Source organism: Schistocerca cancellata, chromosome 6 (genome assembly GCF_023864275.1).
Source record: "Schistocerca cancellata isolate TAMUIC-IGC-003103 chromosome 6, iqSchCanc2.1, whole genome shotgun sequence".
In the NCBI taxonomy this organism is placed as follows: Eukaryota; Metazoa; Arthropoda; class Insecta; order Orthoptera; family Acrididae; genus Schistocerca; species Schistocerca cancellata.
Window position 1 is genome coordinate 397,018,886 of NC_064631.1, and position 20,102 is coordinate 397,038,987.

At 43.7% G+C, this 20,102-nt stretch overlaps 1 protein-coding gene across 2 annotated transcripts in view; it reads left to right on the plus strand.

The window, feature by feature from the left end:
* The first annotated feature begins 2,630 nt into the window (after positions 1–2,630).
* The window catches only part of LOC126190816 (adenylate kinase isoenzyme 1), a 137,972-nt gene continuing 120,500 nt past the window's right edge, over positions 2,631–20,102 (plus strand). Inside the window, exon 1 of one of the 2 annotated variants that reach the window (XM_049931382.1) lies at positions 2,631–2,767. In XM_049931382.1, coding sequence (XP_049787339.1) covers positions 2,675–2,767 — 93 coding nt within the window. In that variant the 5' untranslated portion in view covers positions 2,631–2,674. Of the gene's footprint in view, positions 2,824–20,102 lie in introns of both variants that reach the window. The other variant, XM_049931383.1, reaches the window with a different exon arrangement.

Sequence of the window (20,102 nt, forward strand, 5' to 3'; positions counted from 1 at the left end):
GCACACAACACCCAGCCATCACGAGGCAGATAAAATCCCTGACCCCGCCAGGAATCGAACCCGGGAACCCGGGCGTGGGAAGCGAGAACGCTACAGCACGACCACGAGATGCGGGCTAGCTTCGAACGTCATTAATTTCTGTACAGAATGAGATAATATTCAGAAAAATTTTAGCAGTATCGCACGCTTCTTAGAGGACCAGACTGAAAGCATAAGATGCTCTCTTTCTTAGCCAACATGGTATTGTAATTAAAAACAACAATAATGCGAATTTGTAAATGAAACAAAGCGTAATTTTCTATGTGAGCTACGTTTGACTCAAAAGCGTATTGCAGGGATTTCATTAAATATCGAGCCACAGTCAGCCGTCTGGTAATTCTGAACTCCTTCCTTATCCGAATCCGAGAATTACTTTTCACGGAGCTACTGGACTGTCATCCGCTACATTTATAAAGAGTCACCGAACAATAGAATCCACGAATCAATCCAGGCGCCACATATTCCCCTTTTACGACGTGCCGTTCTATATAGCCCCAGCGTACGGCAGAGACGTGAAACAAAGCTCCGTGCATTAGTTTCAGTTTGTCTGGCATCTTAAGTGTCTTGTTATTTATCGCGACAAATCCCTTAACTTGTCTCCATATCAGTTCTGGGGGGTTCGTGTTGCAGTGATATGGTGCCAAATGCAAAAGTGCATCATTTGTATGGTGTGCTCGATGACGTGAAAATTATTGGTTCCCATGTTTCTACGACGCTTATGATTCTCATCTATGGTATAAAAAATAGGTAGAGTCCAAATAAGGAGTATCTGATTTTTCGATTTTGTCCTAAAAATTTAATTTGTTACGTTGTCTTGATTTAAACAATTTTGGATAATCAATAATTTATACTTACAATGGAAACTGGAGATTTGCGTGCAGTGTATAATTAAGAACAAGAATAAATGCATTTTTCATAAAGTATGATCATGAGACAAATGTTAAAAAGGGAAACTCCGTATCGCACCCCCCTCAGATTTAGTGGTAAGATGACCCATTTGATAGCTTACCAAAACCTGAACACAGATCAAACATGAAAACAAGAAGAACGTGTACTGAACTGTGGGAAAAAGAAGTAAAATAGAAATAATCAAAGGTCCAAGATCAACATGTGCAACATCGAGCGACTTTCAATCATGGTGGAGTCTTGGTCATTTGGTCGCGGTGTTTGAAGGCGACGGGCCATATCCTGGTTGAAAACTCCCTTATGCCCCATTTCTTTTTTCACAAAATTGTGAACTGTCCGTCCGGTCATTGATGTGTCTGTTCGCTATATTCAAACGTCCGTTTGCAACATGTAACAAGGTACGTCCAGTGGTACGTACCTGCTATTTGTTCTCCACAGGTTCAACATGTTATGCCTCTTGCGTTCCGTTTTGAAAGTTTTGACTCTTCATTTCCTTCGTCGTAACGTAGTTCTCACCCGATTATTTGTTGCTTTCATTTCAGCAAGAGGTCTAAGAGGCATCTCGCACTATTCATCACATCTACTTGCGACGGTAATAAATTCTCACCACGTGACTCATATTCTATAATCAATGTATACGACAATTGCCAAGACCATTGAAGGAGAACAGAAACGTCTATGACTGGATGGACAGTTCATAAATTTGCGAAAAAATGGGGCACGAGAGAGATTTGAACACGAATCTACCAAATTGCCGTCCAACACCTTGACCACAGAACCACGACTTCGTGGTTGCTCGTTGTTTCCCATCTTGAACTTGGACCGTTCTTTGTTTCTATTTCCCTTCTTTCTACACAGTTTAGTACTATTTCTTCCTGTTTTCATGCTTGATCTGTATTCAGTTTTTTAATGGGCTATCCACTGGGCCATTTTACCTCAAAATCTGAAGGGGAGGGATGGGGACTTATCGTTGTAAGTAGCATATATTTGTTGATTTTTATACTCCAAAGGAGTAGATATTCTAAACTGAACGAAAAAAAGACCACAACGAGAGTTGAACTGGCGATCTATGGACTATCCCAGCTTGCAATTCTCCAATGTTAACGATTTAGCCTCACAGCCAGATTACGAAACCGTCTTCAGTTTAGTAGATGAAGCCCTCGGAAAACTTCAAAGCCTTTTGTCCCCCTGTCAACTTGTGAAAAACTTCAAGAACAGTCTGTTTCTCGCCACTTTTTAACTGTGTTGCGCGCTTGTGTTTCACTACGAAGCAGGAAACAGCGTCAGCCATTTTCAAACTACGTATCAACAGGACGACAATCAGAGTACAACAGCACAGAGACTGCGACTCCACACGATTGTTCAAATAAAAACTACATAGATAAAAAGTATGGTTGAGAGAAACGTTGATGGCTGTTATTACTTTAGAATACCTTAAAGTTTCATTTACGAGTAACACGATATCTAATACGTAAATAGGACCTACTTCTAAGAGCGTAACTATACCTGTGGTTGATTGTTATGATGAACGAAGTATAGGTGACGCGAAACGCCTAGCCGTTAGAGTACCCTCGTAGCACGCGCCGCAGTCTCGCAAGCAGTTTCCGCGGACGCCGCCAGAGCGCGGGCCGCTCGCTCGCCACCCCGTCGCTCAGCTGGCCGCGGCCGGCCGGCGTCCGGCGTCAGACACGGGCTGGCACAGTGCTGGCGATGCGCCCCCCAGCGCCGCATGCGGCCGCGCTCCCTGCTGCTCGTCTCCCTGCTGGCGCTCGGATCCAGCCCGGCGCCCTTCTTCGCGCCTAACCCCCGCACCGGGCAGCAGGTCTGTCGCCTACCGTAGCCAGCGTCGCCACAGCAGCCGAGCTCGCCCTCTCCCTGGTAAAACCCGCCATTCGCACCTCTTCTTCTGTAACTCTGTCCGAGGTAGACCACTTGCTCTCAACAAATGTTGTTAATTTTAGAGCTATAACTAGTAATACTTATCTTCATTTGCTATTCCATTTTGTAGAAGTATTTAGACTCATAACAAGCCTAAAACCTCATAGAACTGTAAAGTGTTTTTGTCCGTAGAAAATCTGTTACTGACTAAATGCTGAAGCTCTGTACTTTCTTTTAACGTACACGTAACAACTTTAAGATATTTTTTACTGTTCAGACGCCTTGGAGCCTAGTTCGTCTTATGCTCGTAAGTACAGTACCATAAAAAATATCTTTATTAATTATTTTTGTTTGCTTTACACTCTAATACAGTTTCAGATCAAGTCATAATGACACCTACTGTGCCCATCACTAAATGTTGCTGGTGAATGTTATGGCGGAGCTACTTCTTGCTCGCTGTAAATCGAACGTTACCATTGGAAGAAACCTTAATTAGTAAGTCAAGAACGTGGAGAATGGGATCCTTCTCCTACGCTGAACTATGATTACATAAGTGTGCATCCTCCCTTTTGAAGAAATTTTATGGCTGCATAGTTAATGGAAACATGAGAATTAGATACTTCTTGCAGGTATTAATTTAGCTGAGTCATATCAAAAATGACCTACCGACGGAGTTTTAATTCTGATCGAGCGGAATATGACAGTTGTGATGCTGACTGCATTACACAGAGCTTCACACACACTTTTCATTTTAAAGCATGTGACATTTGAAGAAAATGTTTATTGACGTCAGCACCATTTTACACCGTTAAGATGCTTCGCTGTATTTCGTTTATTTAAAGTGCAGTAGGAGAACATTTGGACGTACCAGCTTCATTTGCAAGTCAACTAGGTGAGTGATTTGCTCCTGCAGTTATAGTTTTCCAAAGAAAACATGTAAGCTACGACCAATCTCTATTTTTCAAACGGTGTTAGTCTTAAGACTACACTGTTCGCCTTGTGAGCTAGTGACTGCGAAGGTCTTGAGGCGGAAGAGAAAATTAGTGTATCTTTACAGCGCAGAAGATGATCTGACGGATAGGCGACTGTTTATACCGATGACACAATGGTGCACGGGAAAGTGTCGCCTGTGCGTGACTCTAGAGGGGCTACAGGATGACTTGGACGGAATTTCTGTATGATATGGTCAATGGCAGATTGCTCTAAAAGAATAACAATGCTAGTTAAAGCTGATATGTAGGAAAAACTATGATGCAATGTTCGCAAACAATGTAGGGGGGTTCTGCTTGTCACAGTCGCAAAGGCACAAAGTTACAGACAAGCAGGAAATGCAATGAGCATTTAAGGTCCGTTTTAGGGAAGACGAATGGTTGACTTAGATTTATTGCGAGAATTCTAGAAAAGTGTTTCTCATCTTTAAAGGAAACACCGCGTAGAACACTGGTGTGGCCGACTTTTGAGTACTGCTATAGAGTTTGGGACCCACACCAAGTCGGACTACTTGAGACATCGAAGCAATTCAGAGGCATTGGTTACCAGTAGGTTCAATTAACACGCGATATTAATGAAATGCTCCGTGAACTCAAGTGAAAATAGCTGGAGCCGGCCGGGGTGGCCGAGCGGTTCTAGGCGCTACAGTCTGGAACCGCGCAACCGCTACGGTCGCAGGTTCGAATCGGGCATGGATGTGTGTGACGTCCTTAGGTTAGTTAGGCTTAAGTAGTTCTAAGTTCTAGGGGACTGATGACCTCAGAAGTTAAGTCCCATAGTGCTCAGAGCCATGTCAACCATTTTTTGAAATAGCTGGAGGGAAGGGAGTATTCTTTTCACAACTCACTGTTGGGGAGGTTTAGGGAACTGGCATTTGCGACAGAATTTAGAACGATCCTACTGTCACCACAAAAACATTTATCACAAGGATTGGGAGGATAGGCAACGGCCTAGTCGCAGTGGTAACGCCGGTTTCCGTCAGATCACCGAAGTTAAGCGCTGTCGGGATGAGCTAGCATTTGAATGGGTGACCATCTTGTCTGCCGAGCGCTGTTGGCAAGTGGGGTGCGCTCAGCCGTTGTGAGGCAAACAGAGGAGCTACTTGAATGAGATTTTCACTCTGCAGCGTAGTGTGCGCTGATATGAAACTTCCTGGCAGATTAAAACTGTGTGCCGGACCGAGACTCGAACTCGGGACCTTTGCATTTCGCGGGCAAGTGCTCTACCATCTGAGCTACCCAAGCACGACTCACGCCCCGTGCGTCCAGCTTTACTTCCTCCAGTATCTCGTCTCCTACTTTCCAAACTTCACAGAAGCTCTCCTGCGAACCTTGCACAACTAGCACTCCTGGAAGGAAGGATATTACGGAGATATTGCTTAGTCAAAACCTGGGGGATGTTTCCAGAATGAGTGAATTTCCGTTCTGGAAACATCGCCCAGCCTGTGGCTAAGCCATGTCTCGGCAATATCCTTTCTTCCAGGAGTACTAGTTCTGCAAGGTTCGCAGGAGAGCTTCTGTGAAGTTTGGAAGGTAGGGGACGAAGACTTCCCCCGAAAGGCAAAGGTCCCGAGTTCGAGTCCCGGTCCGGCACACAGTTCTAATCTGCCAGGAAGTTTCAGAGGAGCTACTTGGTTGAGAAGTAGCGGCTCCGGTCCCGGAGAATGACATACTGCCAGGAGAGCGGTCTGTTGACCACATGCCCCTACATATACGCATCCAGTGACGTCCATGGACTGAGGATGACACGGCGGCGGGTCAGTACCGTTGGACCTTCATGGCCTGTTCGGAAGTAGTTTATTTTATCGGGAATATAAGAGAAATAGGGTCACATACGAAGCTTATAGGCTTCCGTTTTTTCCCCGCTTCCTGTTCGAGTGGTACAGCAAAGGGAATGATTAGTAGTAACTCAAGGTACCCTTAGCCACGCACTGTATGGTGGGTTGCAGAGGAAGGACGCAGATGCAGATTTTCAACTAATAGTTTACCCATCTATGTACCTCCTCCCTGCACTGCACAATGGAATATTCCAGATACCTTCTCTTCTGCTACATTTCAAGTTACTTGTAGTACCGTTTGCTTGGAGACGCTTCTGTTATACAGGCTGAGCTAAGATAGGCAACACATACATCCAGAATGAGTAAAATACACTGACTGACAAAAAAAGTGAAGAACACAGAACGGTAGGAGCAAACGAAATGAAACTCTATGGTTTTGAGAGAATATGTGATGTTATTTCAGTGTTTATAAGATCGAGTCTAATTTGCAAACAACTTTACAGAATAAGCGCACTTATCAGTATGACATTGCATCCCCTGTGCTCTGGATTTATCCAGATTGGGAAGCATGTCATAAGGCCGTTGTAACGTCGCTGAGGCAAGCTGCTCACAAATGTCGCAACTGGTCGTTAATATCCTGGATATTGACAGTGGCACAGTGTTGATGTTCCAGCTGATCCCACACATGTTTTGTCGGGAACAGACCTGGGAATCTCACTGGTCACGGGAGTAACTCAACATCACGCGGACAGTTGACAGAGACACGTGACATATGCGGTCGAGCGTTATCCTGCTGAAAAACGACACTACGATACGGCTGCGCGAGAAGTGACACATGACGACATAGGATCTCCGTCCGTATCGATGTGCCATAAGAATTCTCTCACTCTCTACCAGCCTTGACCTAAAGTCACAGCCGATGGCTCTCCGTACCCTAGCACCAGGAATAACAGCGCTGTGCCTCGCCAAAACGTTGGAAGAATGGGACCTCTTCCCAGGTTGCCACCATATACACCGATGGTGGTCATCCATTGTATTCACAACCGCGACTCATCGCTTAATACAATGCGACATCATTCATCAACAGTTCATGCTTCCTGGTGAAGGCACCACTCCAAATGCAGCTGTTCGTATTTCGGTGTTGACGGCACAGTACGCACGGGACTGGCTGCTACTAGTGTCGAACAATGGCGCTGGATGTCGCAGATTGCTACAAGGAGTCCATTTCGTGGCCTCGGATGACAGGCGCTGTTGTGGAGGGATTAAGATGTGCCTGCAGCACAATACGACGATCCTCCCTTGGGGTGATCACACATGGTCGACCAGGACCTTGACAACAAAAATGCCTGCCCTCACATTCCCATGAAGTCCAACATCGCGCGATTGTAACATCCGAGTGCCCCTTAAATGTGGGTACTGCACTATATGACCAGCTTCCAAATGGAAACCCACATCGACGCCACTTTGAAACTTCATTAGTTGTTGATAGCGCTGTCTCACAGGAGTACGCGGCAGCTCCGTATTTTTCACAGTGATCACTCAAGATGTGACTCTATATATCCTACCAGGCCTGGTAACAACACTAAACTCGAACAGCACTACTGCACTCTGGTGGCTGTTCTACCAGGAAGTTTCATATCAGCGCACTCTCCGCTGCTGAGTGAAAATCTCATTCTGGAAACATTCACATACTCGCCATTGTTGTATACGTGTACGAAGTTACATTGACATCCGACCATGTCTTCTGGTTGTTCTGCTTTTTTTTGTTAGGCAGTGTATATAGAGGCATAGTTCCGCCAAGATACAAAGAACAACAACAGTAATTTTCTGTGGTACGAAAGAGGTGCCAAGTTATGAATCCGACGCAGAGTGAAAATTTCATTTTGGAAACATCCCCCAGGCTGTGGCAAAGCCATGTCTCCGTAATATCCTTTCTTCCAGGTGTGCTAGTTCTGCAAGTTTCGCAGAAGAGCTTCTGTGAAGTTTAGAAGGTAGGACACGAGGTACTGGGCAGAATTGAAGCTGTGAGAACAGGTCATGAGTCGTGCTTGGGTAGCTCAGTTGGTTGCCGGCACTGCAGCTCAACGTGTCAGGTCAGAGGGTTAGCTGCCCTCTGTAATAAAAAAAACTGAGTTAATTGATCAACGATGCACTTGAACAAGCGTCATGGGACGTCCTCCCGAACAACTAGAACGCATAATAACGAACAAAATGAGATTTTTTTAAAAAGTTGGAAGAGGACTTCCCCGCGAAAGACAAAGATCCCGGGTTCGAGTCTCGGTCCGGCACACAGTTTTAATCTGCCAGGAAGTTTCATATCAGCGCACACTCCTCTGCAGAGTGAAAATTTCATTCATGAAACCGATGTGTTTTTTATTTTGAGATATATTTTTTCAGTAACAAATGGAAGCGACATTCGATGAGGACTTCTACTACATGCATCGAACTGATCTAAAATTAATACACAAACCACAATCGCACCGCCAAGAGAAAATGTCTCACAAACGTCTGCTGTGCTATACCAAATGTCAGGTACGAGTCCTGTCTTTATTATTACAAGTCGTCAAAATATTTGCCTTGACCATTGATACTTGCTATAATCCGATTGCCAACAGACAATACTACAAGCTGAATTCCATCATTAGTTACTGCACATGAGGCCCGTTTTATAAGCCATTACATGTCTTCAGGGAGTCATTGGTGTTTCATTGTAGGCCTCTTGTTTTGTTTTTTCTGCAGATAAAAGTCCAAGGTGTTAAGTCCAGTGAATGTACAGACCTCTTTGTGTTTCCGAAACGACTGATCCAAGGTTCTCCAAATGTTCTGGTGAGAAGGACTGTAATTATCAGTGCGAAATGGTGCAGCGTGGCAGAAGTTTTTGGCACCTCTACTACTGATTGCGGGACAATGGATTGCAGGTGTTTTACCTTATCACTTTTCATCAACTAAAACACAATTTATGACTCTGAAGACTTCTTCGAGGGCTCTTTCCAATGCTGCAGTCCTTTAAAAAAAATACAATTTAGCACTTATACAGGATGATTTTTTTCCACCGATGAGACAAGATGAGAGAAAAAAGGTCTAATGAACTTATGTGTGGGAACGGATAGTTTCCTTGCTAGAGACCATTTATCCAACCATACTTTGTTACAGAGACTGCAGTCTAATAAACGCTGTACCATGCGGCCACAGTTACAGTATGCATGGGTTCCTCCTAGAAGGTTGTACTGTTCCTCCTACGTCATGACCTAGCGCCCTCTCCTGCCATAGTAATTGATGATATTGTGTCCGATTCAGTCTGGAACCGCATGACCGCTACGGTCGCAGGTTCGGATCCTGCCTCGCGCATGGATGTGTGTGATGTCCTTAGGTTAGTTAGGTTTAAGTAGTTCTAAGTTCTAGCAGACTTAGGACCTCAGATGTTAAGTCCCATAGTGCTCAGAGCCATTTGAACCATTTTTTTTTTTTTCACTTCTCTTGCTGACTCATCTTGTAGGGATGAGATACAGCGTTTACACAATAGTTCCGTATCCGATTCGAGAGCTTGCCGACATGGGGTTTACTTACGGAAAGGCAAATGTCAATGGGTGGTGGACAGCAAGATTGTTTCAGGAGACCTATCCCCACAGACAACAACCACAGCACTCAATGTTTGCAACATAGTATCGCCGTTTGTCTGAGACAGGGTCGTTTCAGGAAGTAGGAAATCATGGAGGATGAACCCGAAATATTCGGACACCAGACTTCTAGGAAAATGTGATTAACAGTGAGGAAGGCGATCGCCGTATCAGTACTAGGCAGTTGGTCCGCCAGTACAGAGTAAGCAGACGACCGTCCGGAACATTCTCCATGACAATTGTTATTACCCTGCGTTGAGGCACATGAAAACCATTTTCAGCACATGGTTGCATGGTACAGCGCGCATTAGAACGAATTCTCTGTAACAATGTGGATTGGATAAATGGTCCTTAGCATGGAAACCATGCATTTCAGGACATAAGTTCATTAGACCTTTTTTGTGCCGTACCCTCTCAACGATCAATCCCTAGAATTTATACACAGTGGAAAAAATCACCCTGAATACGTTAAAAGTTAGTTTCGAACCTCGTAAAATTCGGAAAATTGGAAATTTGATGTAACGTCTTATGGGACCAAACTGCTAAGGTCATCGGTCCCTAAGCTTACACACTATTTAATCTAACTTAAACTAACTTACGCTTAGGACGACACACACACCCATGACCGAGGGAGGACACGAACCTCCGACAGGGAGGGGGAGAAGCGCGTATCGTGACAAGACGCCTAAGACCACGCGGGTTGTTGTTCACAATAACTTAGCGAAACCTTCCCATTAATATACATTGTTTGATCTAAAGTACCCGGACTTTCTTGTGTGATGCGGAACTCAACACTAGATGTCACTAGAGGATGACCTGTCAGTATAATAGGAGGCGGGGGTGTCGTGCGTTGTCAGTAGAGAAGCAATAACAGCAGTCAGGAGAGCTTAGTGACTTCGAACGTGGAATAGTCACTGGACGCCAGATCCATGAGAAGCATTTCAATCCTTCTAAAGTGGCTCATGTCGACTGCTGGGGATGTGATTGTGAAGTGGAAACGCAAAGAAACAGCCACAGATAAACAAATAACAAGCAGACCTCTTGCACTGACCAACACGGACCGTCGAGCATTGCGTAGGGTGGTTGTAGAAAATCACATGAAGGCAGCGGAAAGAATCACTCGTGAGTTCCAAAGCGCCACCACCAGTCCAGCTAACACAATCACTGTGCGTAGGGAATTACAAGAATGGAGCAGTATAGTCAGGCAGTTCTTCATAAGCCACACACACATTTCTGTAGGGAATGCTGAGCGACGGTGGAGTTGGTGTAAAGAGCGACGTCATTGGTCAGTGGATGACTGGAAGTGAGTGATTTGGAGTGGTGAATCACGTTACACTCGAGCGCTGTGGCAATCCGATGTAAGGGTCCGAGCATCGTGACTGCCTGGAGCACGTTACCTGTCGTCATGTATAGTGCTAACAGTGAAGTACGGAGGAGGTTCTGTTACAGTTTGAAGGTGTTTTCCGTGTTTAGGGTGAGATCCCTTATTGTGCTTAAAGAGAAACATTTTACAGCTTCGTGTACAGCGTGCAGCAGAGGAACAGTTCAGAGACGATGACTACACCAGCACGACCATGCTGTCTGTCACAAAGAAGCATCTGTAGGGCAATGGTTTGTGAACAATAACATTCCTGAAACGGACTGGCCTGCCCAGAGTCCCGATACGAGCTCAGTTAAACACTTATGGAACTTCACTCCAGATCTCAGCATCCCATATCACTGTCACAAAACGGTTCAGAACATTTCTGCAGAAGCAACGAAAAAAATATGACAAATTCGAACGGACGCTAAATCTCCAAGATTGGAGATCTTTTACAGAAGCTCGAAATTTAGCGCGGACTTCAATGCGAGACGTTTGTAATAGTTTCCATGACGAAACTTTGTCTCGAAACCTGGCAGAAAATCCAAACAGATTCTGGTCGCATGCGAAGTATTAGCGGCAAGAAACAATCAATGCCTTCTCTCCGCAATAGCAATGGAGATATTATCGAAGACAGTGCTGCCAAAGCAGAGTTACTAAACACAGCATACCGAAATGCCTTCACCAAAGAAGACGAAGTAAATATTGCAGAATTCGAATCAAGAACAGCTGCCAACATGAATAACGTAGAAGTAGATATCCTCTGAGTAGTAAAGCAACTTAAATCACTTAACAAAAGCAAGTTTTCCGGTCGAGACTGTATACCAGCTAGGTTCCTTTAAGAGTATGCTGATACAATAGCTCCATACTTAACAATCATATACAACCGTTCGCTCGACGAAAGATCAGTACCCAAAGACTGGAAAGTTGCACAGATCACACCAATATTCAAGGAAGGTAGTAGGAGTAATCCATTAAATTACAGGCCCATATCGTTAACGTCGATATACAGCAGCATTTTGGAATATAAAATGTGTTTGAACATTATGAATTACCTCGAAGAGAACGGTCTATTGACACACAGTCAACACAACTAGCTCTTTACTCACATGAAGTTTTCAGCGCTACTGACAAGGGATTTCAAATTGATTCCATGTTTCTAGATTTCCAGGAGGCTTTTGACACTGTACCACACAAGCGGCTTGTAGTGAAATTGCTTGCTTATGGAATATGGTCTCAGTTATGTGACAAGATTCGTGATTTCCTGTGAGAGAGGTCACAGTTTGTAGTAATTGACGGAAAGCTATCGAGTAAAACAGATGTGATCTCTGACGTTCGCCAAGGTTGTGTTACAGGCCCTTTGTTGTTCCTGATCTATATAAACGATTTAGGAAGCAAATTGAGCAGCCGTCTTAGGTTGTTTGCAGATGATGCTGTCGTTTATCGTCTAGTAAACTCATCAGAAGATCAAACCAAATTGCTAAACGATTTAGAAAAGATATCTGTATGGTTGAAAAATTGGCAATTGACCTAAATAACGATAAGTGTGAGGTCAGCCCCATGAGTGCTAAAAGGAATCTGTTAAACTTCGGTTACACGATAAATCAGTCAAATCTAAAGGCCATAAATTCAACTAAATACCTAGGATTACAGTTACGAACAACTTCAATTGGAAGGAATACATAGAAAATGTTGCGGAGAAGGCTGACCAAAGACTACGTTTTATTGGTAGGACACTTAGAAAATGTAACAGATCTACTAAAGAGACTGCCTACACTACTCTTGTCCATCCTCTTTTAGAATACTGCTGTACAGTGTGGGATCCTTACCAGACAGGATTGACGGAGTACATCGAGAAAGTTCAAAGAAGGAGAGCGCGTTTTGTATTATTACAAAACAGGGGACAGAGGGTCACCGAAATGATGCAAGATTTGGAGTGGACATCATTATCACAAAGGCGTTTTTCGTTACTGTAGAATCTTCTCACGAAATTTCAATCTCAATTTTTCTCCTCCGAAAGCGAAAATATTTTGTTGACGCCGACCTACAAAGGGAGAAACGAGCATCATAATAAAATGAGGGAAATCAGAGCTCGCGTGGAAATATATAGATCTTCGTTTTTTCCGCGCACTCTACGAGATTGGAATAATAGAGAATTATTGTGAAGATGGTCCTATGAGCCCTGTGCCAGGCACTTATATGTGATTTGCGGAGTACCCATGTACATGCAGATGTAGATGTTCACTGGTTTCGGCTGTCGAGTAAGAAGTAGTTGCCGTTCCTCCACAGACAATCAGACACCTCACTGAAGGTATCCCCAGCATAGTTCGAGCCGTCGTAAAGGCGAATAGTGGATTGACCCCCTATTAATGTTCACCGATAGATGACGGCTACTTTTGATCATATAGTGTATTTGATTTGATTTTTTGATTTGATTTTATCAGGGAAGCAAAAGCAACGTTGGTCAAGCCCGCTGCTGCCCGCACCGAAACAGGGTTTATTGTGCGGTATCGTTCCCTGAGTCTCTAGCAAGGCCAACCAATGACGCTGAACAGTGCAAGGAGATCCTTTACCAGTGCTTTCCTAGACACAATTTCTTCAGGTCTGGTTGATCCGAATATTCTGTGTCGAAGATGAAATGTGATGCAGTTTCCTCGCCCACACCACACATCCTATATTTGGAGTCTTCTTCTATTATCCCCAATGTATGTAGGTGTTTTTTGAAATTCCCATGGCCTGTCAATAGTCTAACCATGAGCCCATTTCTCTCCTGTTAAAGCCTAGGATTGAGAAACTTCTCTTAGAACATGGCGTCGTTTTTGGACCTTAGCCCAATACACTGTCTCCTTGTCCAGTCTCGTAGTTTTATTTTGATCATCGCCTTGGTGATTGTCAGGATAGATTCCGGTCCAGTAAATGGTGTCACCGCCGCCATCCTGGCCAACCTACCGGCTTGCTCATTACCACTAATCCATGAGTGACCAGGGACCTACAACAGGTTTACCCTATTACTTTTCCCTAGCTCCACCAGGACTTTGTGACATTCTGCCACGATCTTTGATCTTGTTGCAGAGGCTGCCAGTGCTTTCAGGGCTGCTTGTCTGTCTGAATAAATTAAAATGCTACGACCTCTGTAGCACCTCCGCAAATTCTCCTCCATACACACCCTGATAGCAGATATTTCTGCATGAAACACAGTAGCCATCTCTCCTAGAGAGACTGCACTCTCCAGCCTTGGCTGCACTCCATATACCCCGGCCCCAACGCCTTAGTATGTTTTCGAACCGTCAGTGAAACAGACCAAGCCCCCAGTGTATTTACTCTTTCTGGATATTTTTGAGGGTGGTCTGTCTTAGCATTAGAGACGCAGCACGAGCTCCAATAATACAACAACGGGGAAATAGGGAACTAAAACATCTACGTCTTTTCCAAAGCAAGAATGTCGTCATTCGCCATAACAGATTTACGAAATCTACAAAAAATGTGATTCTGAAGGTTCGGGTAGGGATTTGGACCAGGGTCATTCTGAATGCGACTTCGGCGTCTTACTTAAAAAAGCCATATTTCAAACCACCAACAATTTTTCGTGGCTGATTTTTTGAAAAACACTATGATCGTAACACTATTTCTTCATAACGTCCGCTATTGGAATTTGGGTCGTTTGGACATTTTCAGAAGGAATACTGCAAAATGTTTACGCTTCACCATATTTTAACATTGAAGAATGCCTCATACCAATACATAGTAAGACTGGTGCGCAACTGATCTTCGTTAATGAGCATCACTGAAGATGTTTTAATCTGCCAGGAAGTTTCATCACTGAAGATGTTGGAAAAAGTCATCGCTGAAGCCGATGCAACACAGTTCTCGACTTATTAAACTAGGAAACACGAGCAGCAACTCTTCCCGAGGAATAGCACAGTTGCGTTTTCAGTGTCTTGTTGTAACTCCTCCAGCATGTGAGGATTATTTGAGTACACCTGACCCTCCAGTTTGCCCCACAGGTAAAAATAACAAGGGGAGAAATCAGGCAATCGAGATGGCCAGGAAATTGCACTGCCTCCGCTGATTGTCCTATCCTCATCGAACGCGCCATGCACTCGTGTCCAGAATCTCAGGTAAGTGTGTGTGGTTGCTCCGTCTTGCTGAAAATATTTCTACAGTCGTTGATCCACGTACTGATTAAACAGCTTCTAGACATACGGGTTACCATTAATATACTGATGAAAGAATCGAGTTACGATGTGTACATCAGACATTGCAGACCAAACTTGACCTTACGCAACAGATCTTCAAAGAACAAATGAGGACTTTCTGCTACACAACGTCGCGCTTTCTGAGATTTTAGATACCAGGGCAGACAGAACCAGGCCTCACGTGAACGTATAAAGCACTGAGGCCTCAAAAGTGTTGATTTCAATTCACTCAGAAACCACGAGTAGAACTTAAGACGCCAAAGTTCGTCTCAACGCTTTGACTGATGTGTAACAGTAGAATTGTAAGGATAGAGATAATGTGTCGACACGGTGATCTCTTAATTCCCACTTGCACACATAAATGGCGTTGAGATTTCATCGGACTTTGTTCCAGGTTTTCCTTCATTCGAGCAATTTTTTTCTGATGTACGAACTCCTTTCGGATAGTTACGGTTTTCATTCGCTACTAGAGGCTGCTGCGCGGCATTTTGCCGCGAAGTATTGCGTTTCAGACTTTGCTGGAGCTTTTGCCAAAACACTTCCAGTTTTCAACTCTTACGCAAACAGTTTCTGTCCCCTGACACCAGGATGATAACAATACGTTCGGACTGTGTTAACAACGTCAGCTCCAAGATCACCTGTAAGGGGGAAAAGCTACGCTCAAGTGAAAGGGCCATTGTTTGTCTCGAATGATTCTCTATTATCTCTATTATTAGATATTGAGCACAAGCTCCATTTGACAGGAACGGAAAAAGAAATGAATCTTGACCATAGGCGTCGTAAAAGTTGTTTAAGTCTGTATGTATTAAAAGCATGAGTAGGGGCAGCCTGGGATTGAAGCTTGATGATCCCGATATATCTTAACCGCTCTCGACATTGGAGTTACCCCGCAGCAGAAATAAAAAAAATTAAAAGCTCCGCACCGCACAATGTCAGCATTTGTTATCTGTTGGTGGAATACTCGCATTCTGATAATTCTTCAGTTTTACCAATAACAGATGTTTTTGCCGATGCAGCTGTGCTTTACCAAAAGAAAACAATTTCCAGTTTAAAGTAAATCACACAATTAAAAGAAACCAATATTGCATTCAGCGAATATGTATTTCCTCTCTTCGCGATAGTATTTAGTCTCACTCGATATACAATGAAAGTAAATGAAACTTAATGTAGTCAATAATTTTGGGCAGTATTTCCTGATGCGTCATAATCCGTACGCGGAACCCATGAAAAATACATGCGTGAGGGGAGGGGGGAAGGGGGGGGTTGTAACGAGTGTTGCCTTGCCCGATATACTCGTATATCACAAATGCTGGCTACGTCCGGGGCCAGGCGGGAAATCGTTATATCAGTGAAAAGGTGCCTAATAAGGTTCTTATCTTCGTCATATATTATCGAGGGGATGAATCTATTTAAACATGCAGCTACGAAAGATTAATGTTGTTTCGAATTGTAACTCGCTCCCTGATGGAGACGATAGCTGCAACTTCTAAGACACGTACTGTCATGTGCTGTGATATATACCACTGGGTCTGTATATCTCGTTGACCCCGACTAAGTTTCTCACTATACGTAATGATATGTTGCAGAGTGCTGTTCACAATATTGTCCCGCGACTACAGGCATTGTTAGCGAGTGACGGCTGACATGTTGAGCATGTGACTGGTCCATGTATGTACATAAGAGCAGGAGGAAGAGATCAAACGGAAAGATCATTTTGTACTTATGACCTGAGGAGCACTTAGCCATATACCGATGAGGGGAAAGGAGCGTTCCTGCCTGGCATGCTTTTAGTTGATGTGCAATTTGACTGTAACTAATTGTTGGCGTAAAAAAAACCTAAGCTTACACACTACTTAACCTAAATTATCCTAAGGACAAACACACACACCCATGCCCGAGGGAGCATTCGAACCTCCGCCGCGACCAGCCGCACAGTTCAAGACTGCAACCCCTCTGACCGCTCGGCTAATTCCGCGCGGCTGCTGGCGTAAGCTCGGGACGTTAAACCTAATCTTCCTTCCTTCCTTCCTTACTGGCCTAAGATCTTAGCAATCATATACAACCTCTCACTTGACGAAAGGTCTGTTCCTAAAGACCGGAAAGTAGCACAGGTCACACCAGTATTCAAGAAAGGAAATAGGAGTAACCCATTGAATTACAGACCCATATCACTGACCTCAATTTGCAGTAGGATTTTGGAGCATATACTGTACTCGAACATTATGAATCACATTGAAGAAAATGACTTATTGATACATAACCACCGCGGATTCATAAAATATCGTTCTTGTGCAACACAGCTAGCTCTTTATTCCCATGAAGTAACGAATGCTATCGACAGGGGATCTCAGATCGATTCCATATTCCTAGATTTCCAGAAGGCTTTTCATACCGTTCCTCACAAGCGACTATTAATCAAATTGCGTGAATATGGAGTATCGTCTCGGTTATGTCACTGGCTTCGTGATTTCCTCTCACAGAGGTCACAGTTCGTAGTGATAGACGGTAAATCATCGAGTAGAACAGAAGTGATACCTGGCGTTCCGCAAGGTAGTGTCATAGGCCCTCTGCTGTTTCTGATTTACATAAATGATCTAGGTGATAATCCGAACAGCCCTCTTAGATTGTTTGCAGATGAAGCTGTAATTTACCGTCTAGTAAAATCATCAGACGATGAATTCCAATTACAAAATGATCAAGAGAGAGTTTCTCTATGGTGCGAAAAGTGGCAATTGGCACTAAATAAAGAAAAGTGTAAAGTCATCCACATGGGATTGACGGAGGACATTGAAAAAGTGCAAATAAGGGCAGCTCGTATCGTGTTATCGCGGAGTAGGGGTGACAGTGCCACTGATATGATACGCGAGCTGGAGTGGCAGTCACTGAAACAAAGGCGGTTTTCTTTGCGGCGACATCTATTTATGAAATTTCAATCGCCAACTTTCTCTTCCAAATGCGAAAATATTTTGTTGAAACCCACCTACGTAGGGAGAAATGATCATCATAATAAAATAAGAGAAATCAGAGCTCGAACGGAAAGATTTAGGTGTTCCTTTTTCCCACGCGCCATTCGAGAGTGGAATGGTAGAGAAGTAGTACGAAAATGGTTCTACGAACCCTCTACCAGGCACTTAAGAGTGAATTGCGGAGTATCCATGTAGATGTAGAGGTAGACCTTCAGACCCGCCTGTGTAAATTTTACATTTTCTTCCGCAAGCATCAACGCACTTCACTTTTTCCATATTACAGAAGAAAAATGTAAAATTCTCGCAAGATGCGTATGCAGTGGTCTGGATATGGGCTTAGGAACAAAATTAGTTGCAGAACATAAATTGTGTATTCAATAAAAAGTGTGATTGGTACAGCGTTTTTCTCGATTGATGTAAGATCGATGTACACTACGAACAAAATGAAAAATTTATCCACATGCCACATTTTTACATCGTTGTAATGTGACTTAAGGCCCCATAAAAATATATGTAGTGTCTTTCACCCCTGTTGATACTAGCTAGTGTCTACCTCTATTCAGGGTGTTTCCGAAAGAGCGTGCAAGAATGTAACAGGACATAGAGAACGCTCCACTGAACACTTTTATGTAGGGAACCTGAGGTCGGATAAGCCAGCTTAAGGGGATATGGAAGTAAACTTGTCCTCCACTTTGTCCAGCGTTACTGTTTTCCAGCTTATTTACAATTAATATGCGTCCAAATTTGCATGTAGTCTGCTGTTTATTTACATGTACATTCTTTATTTATTGCAAGGAAACATGGAGGACGAGCTTCATTACTAAGAAGTATTTCCTGGTCGCTGGATTGGGAGGGGGGGTCCTATTCCGTGGACTGAGAGGTCACCTGATCTGAACCCCCTTGATTATTTTTTTACTTTTGTATGAGGCCTCAATGGATACAGAGACGGAATCACTTGCAGAATAATTGTAGCTGCATGCGATGTTATTTGAAACACACCAGGAATTTTTGTCAGGGTGCGTCAGAATCCTGTTCACCGATGTCATGTTTGCATTGAGGTTGATAGCCGACAGTTTCAGCATATTGTGTAAGACACGGTACAAATGGTACGTTCATTGTATCAGTGATGGTATTTGCAGCTGACTGTAACTAATGTAAGTAAGAGAATACACAGTACTGTGATTTTACTCCTATTGTCTCATTAAGCTGGCTTCTCCACTCCACGTTCCCTACCTCAAATTTCCCTGTTAACTTTTTGCGCGCTGTTACGGAAACACCCTACATGTTTTCAGCATAAGGCAGATATATCATTTTGGATAACAGGACAGAGGTGGAAGTACTTGGGAGACTGTTGCTAAGCGCATCTCTGCATCGACGCGACTGCATCAGCCGGCGGCCATGTGGATCAATATCATCCGTTTATAGGTCAGGGCTTCTGTCTGGGACACCAGCCGTCTGCCAACAAACCCCCATCCCCTTATTTATACAACCACTAAAAGCATGTATATTCTTCTCTTATTTAAATTAGAAACTTTGTGACTGAATTGGAAGATGTTTAGTCGATAAATTACTGTGCTCCAGAGGTTCCAGGAATAGGTATCTGACAACATAAAACAGAACGTCAGAATTTTTGTAGTCTTTCTAGTACTTTCTTGTCACAGGTTCTGACCATGCAACAGTGTTGCTACGCGGGTGCATTGATTGTGTCGTGGCAACTAAGTAAAGGAGCAGCTAAAAGGGCGTCTCTTAAGTAACTGTTTCCGCCTGCGAAGCAAATGCTGCCGGAAGGGGCTGCCTTTATTTGTAGGTCAGAGGTCGCGCATCGATTCTTGCCCGGGAACTCGACTCTGGGCGTCTGCAGAAGAGACCTTCTCAAGAAACAGCGGGCTGCAGCCAAAGGAGCAGGGCGCGGCGGGCCCCTTCTGTCCGCCCACTTCTCTGGTTCAAATGAAGTTCATGAAATGCGTCCGCAGTACTGCCACACCACTTTTAACGTCATACATTTCCATCGAGCTATTTACAATTTGTGTGTGGTGAATGTTCTGCTGATTTAAAGCTGGGGTTTTAGTTCTTCATTCAGTACAGTACCAGTAAACTTCCGATTCTTTAAAGAATCGAATTGCCACTTTCAAAACAGTTTCAAATGTCCGATTACTTTACTAATGAGTTAATGTGTTAAGTATTTGTCGTTAAGCACGTAACCTAGAAAATGCTTAGAACAGGTTTGAAACTATGCTAAAAGTTTGTTGAAAGTCGTTAAATGCTCTCATTATGAAACACTCGACGAATATAGTTTGCGTAATTTGCGCTCCATTTTCAGCAAAAGTAGCTTTTCACGCATATTAATGATTATGACGTCACACTACCAGAACT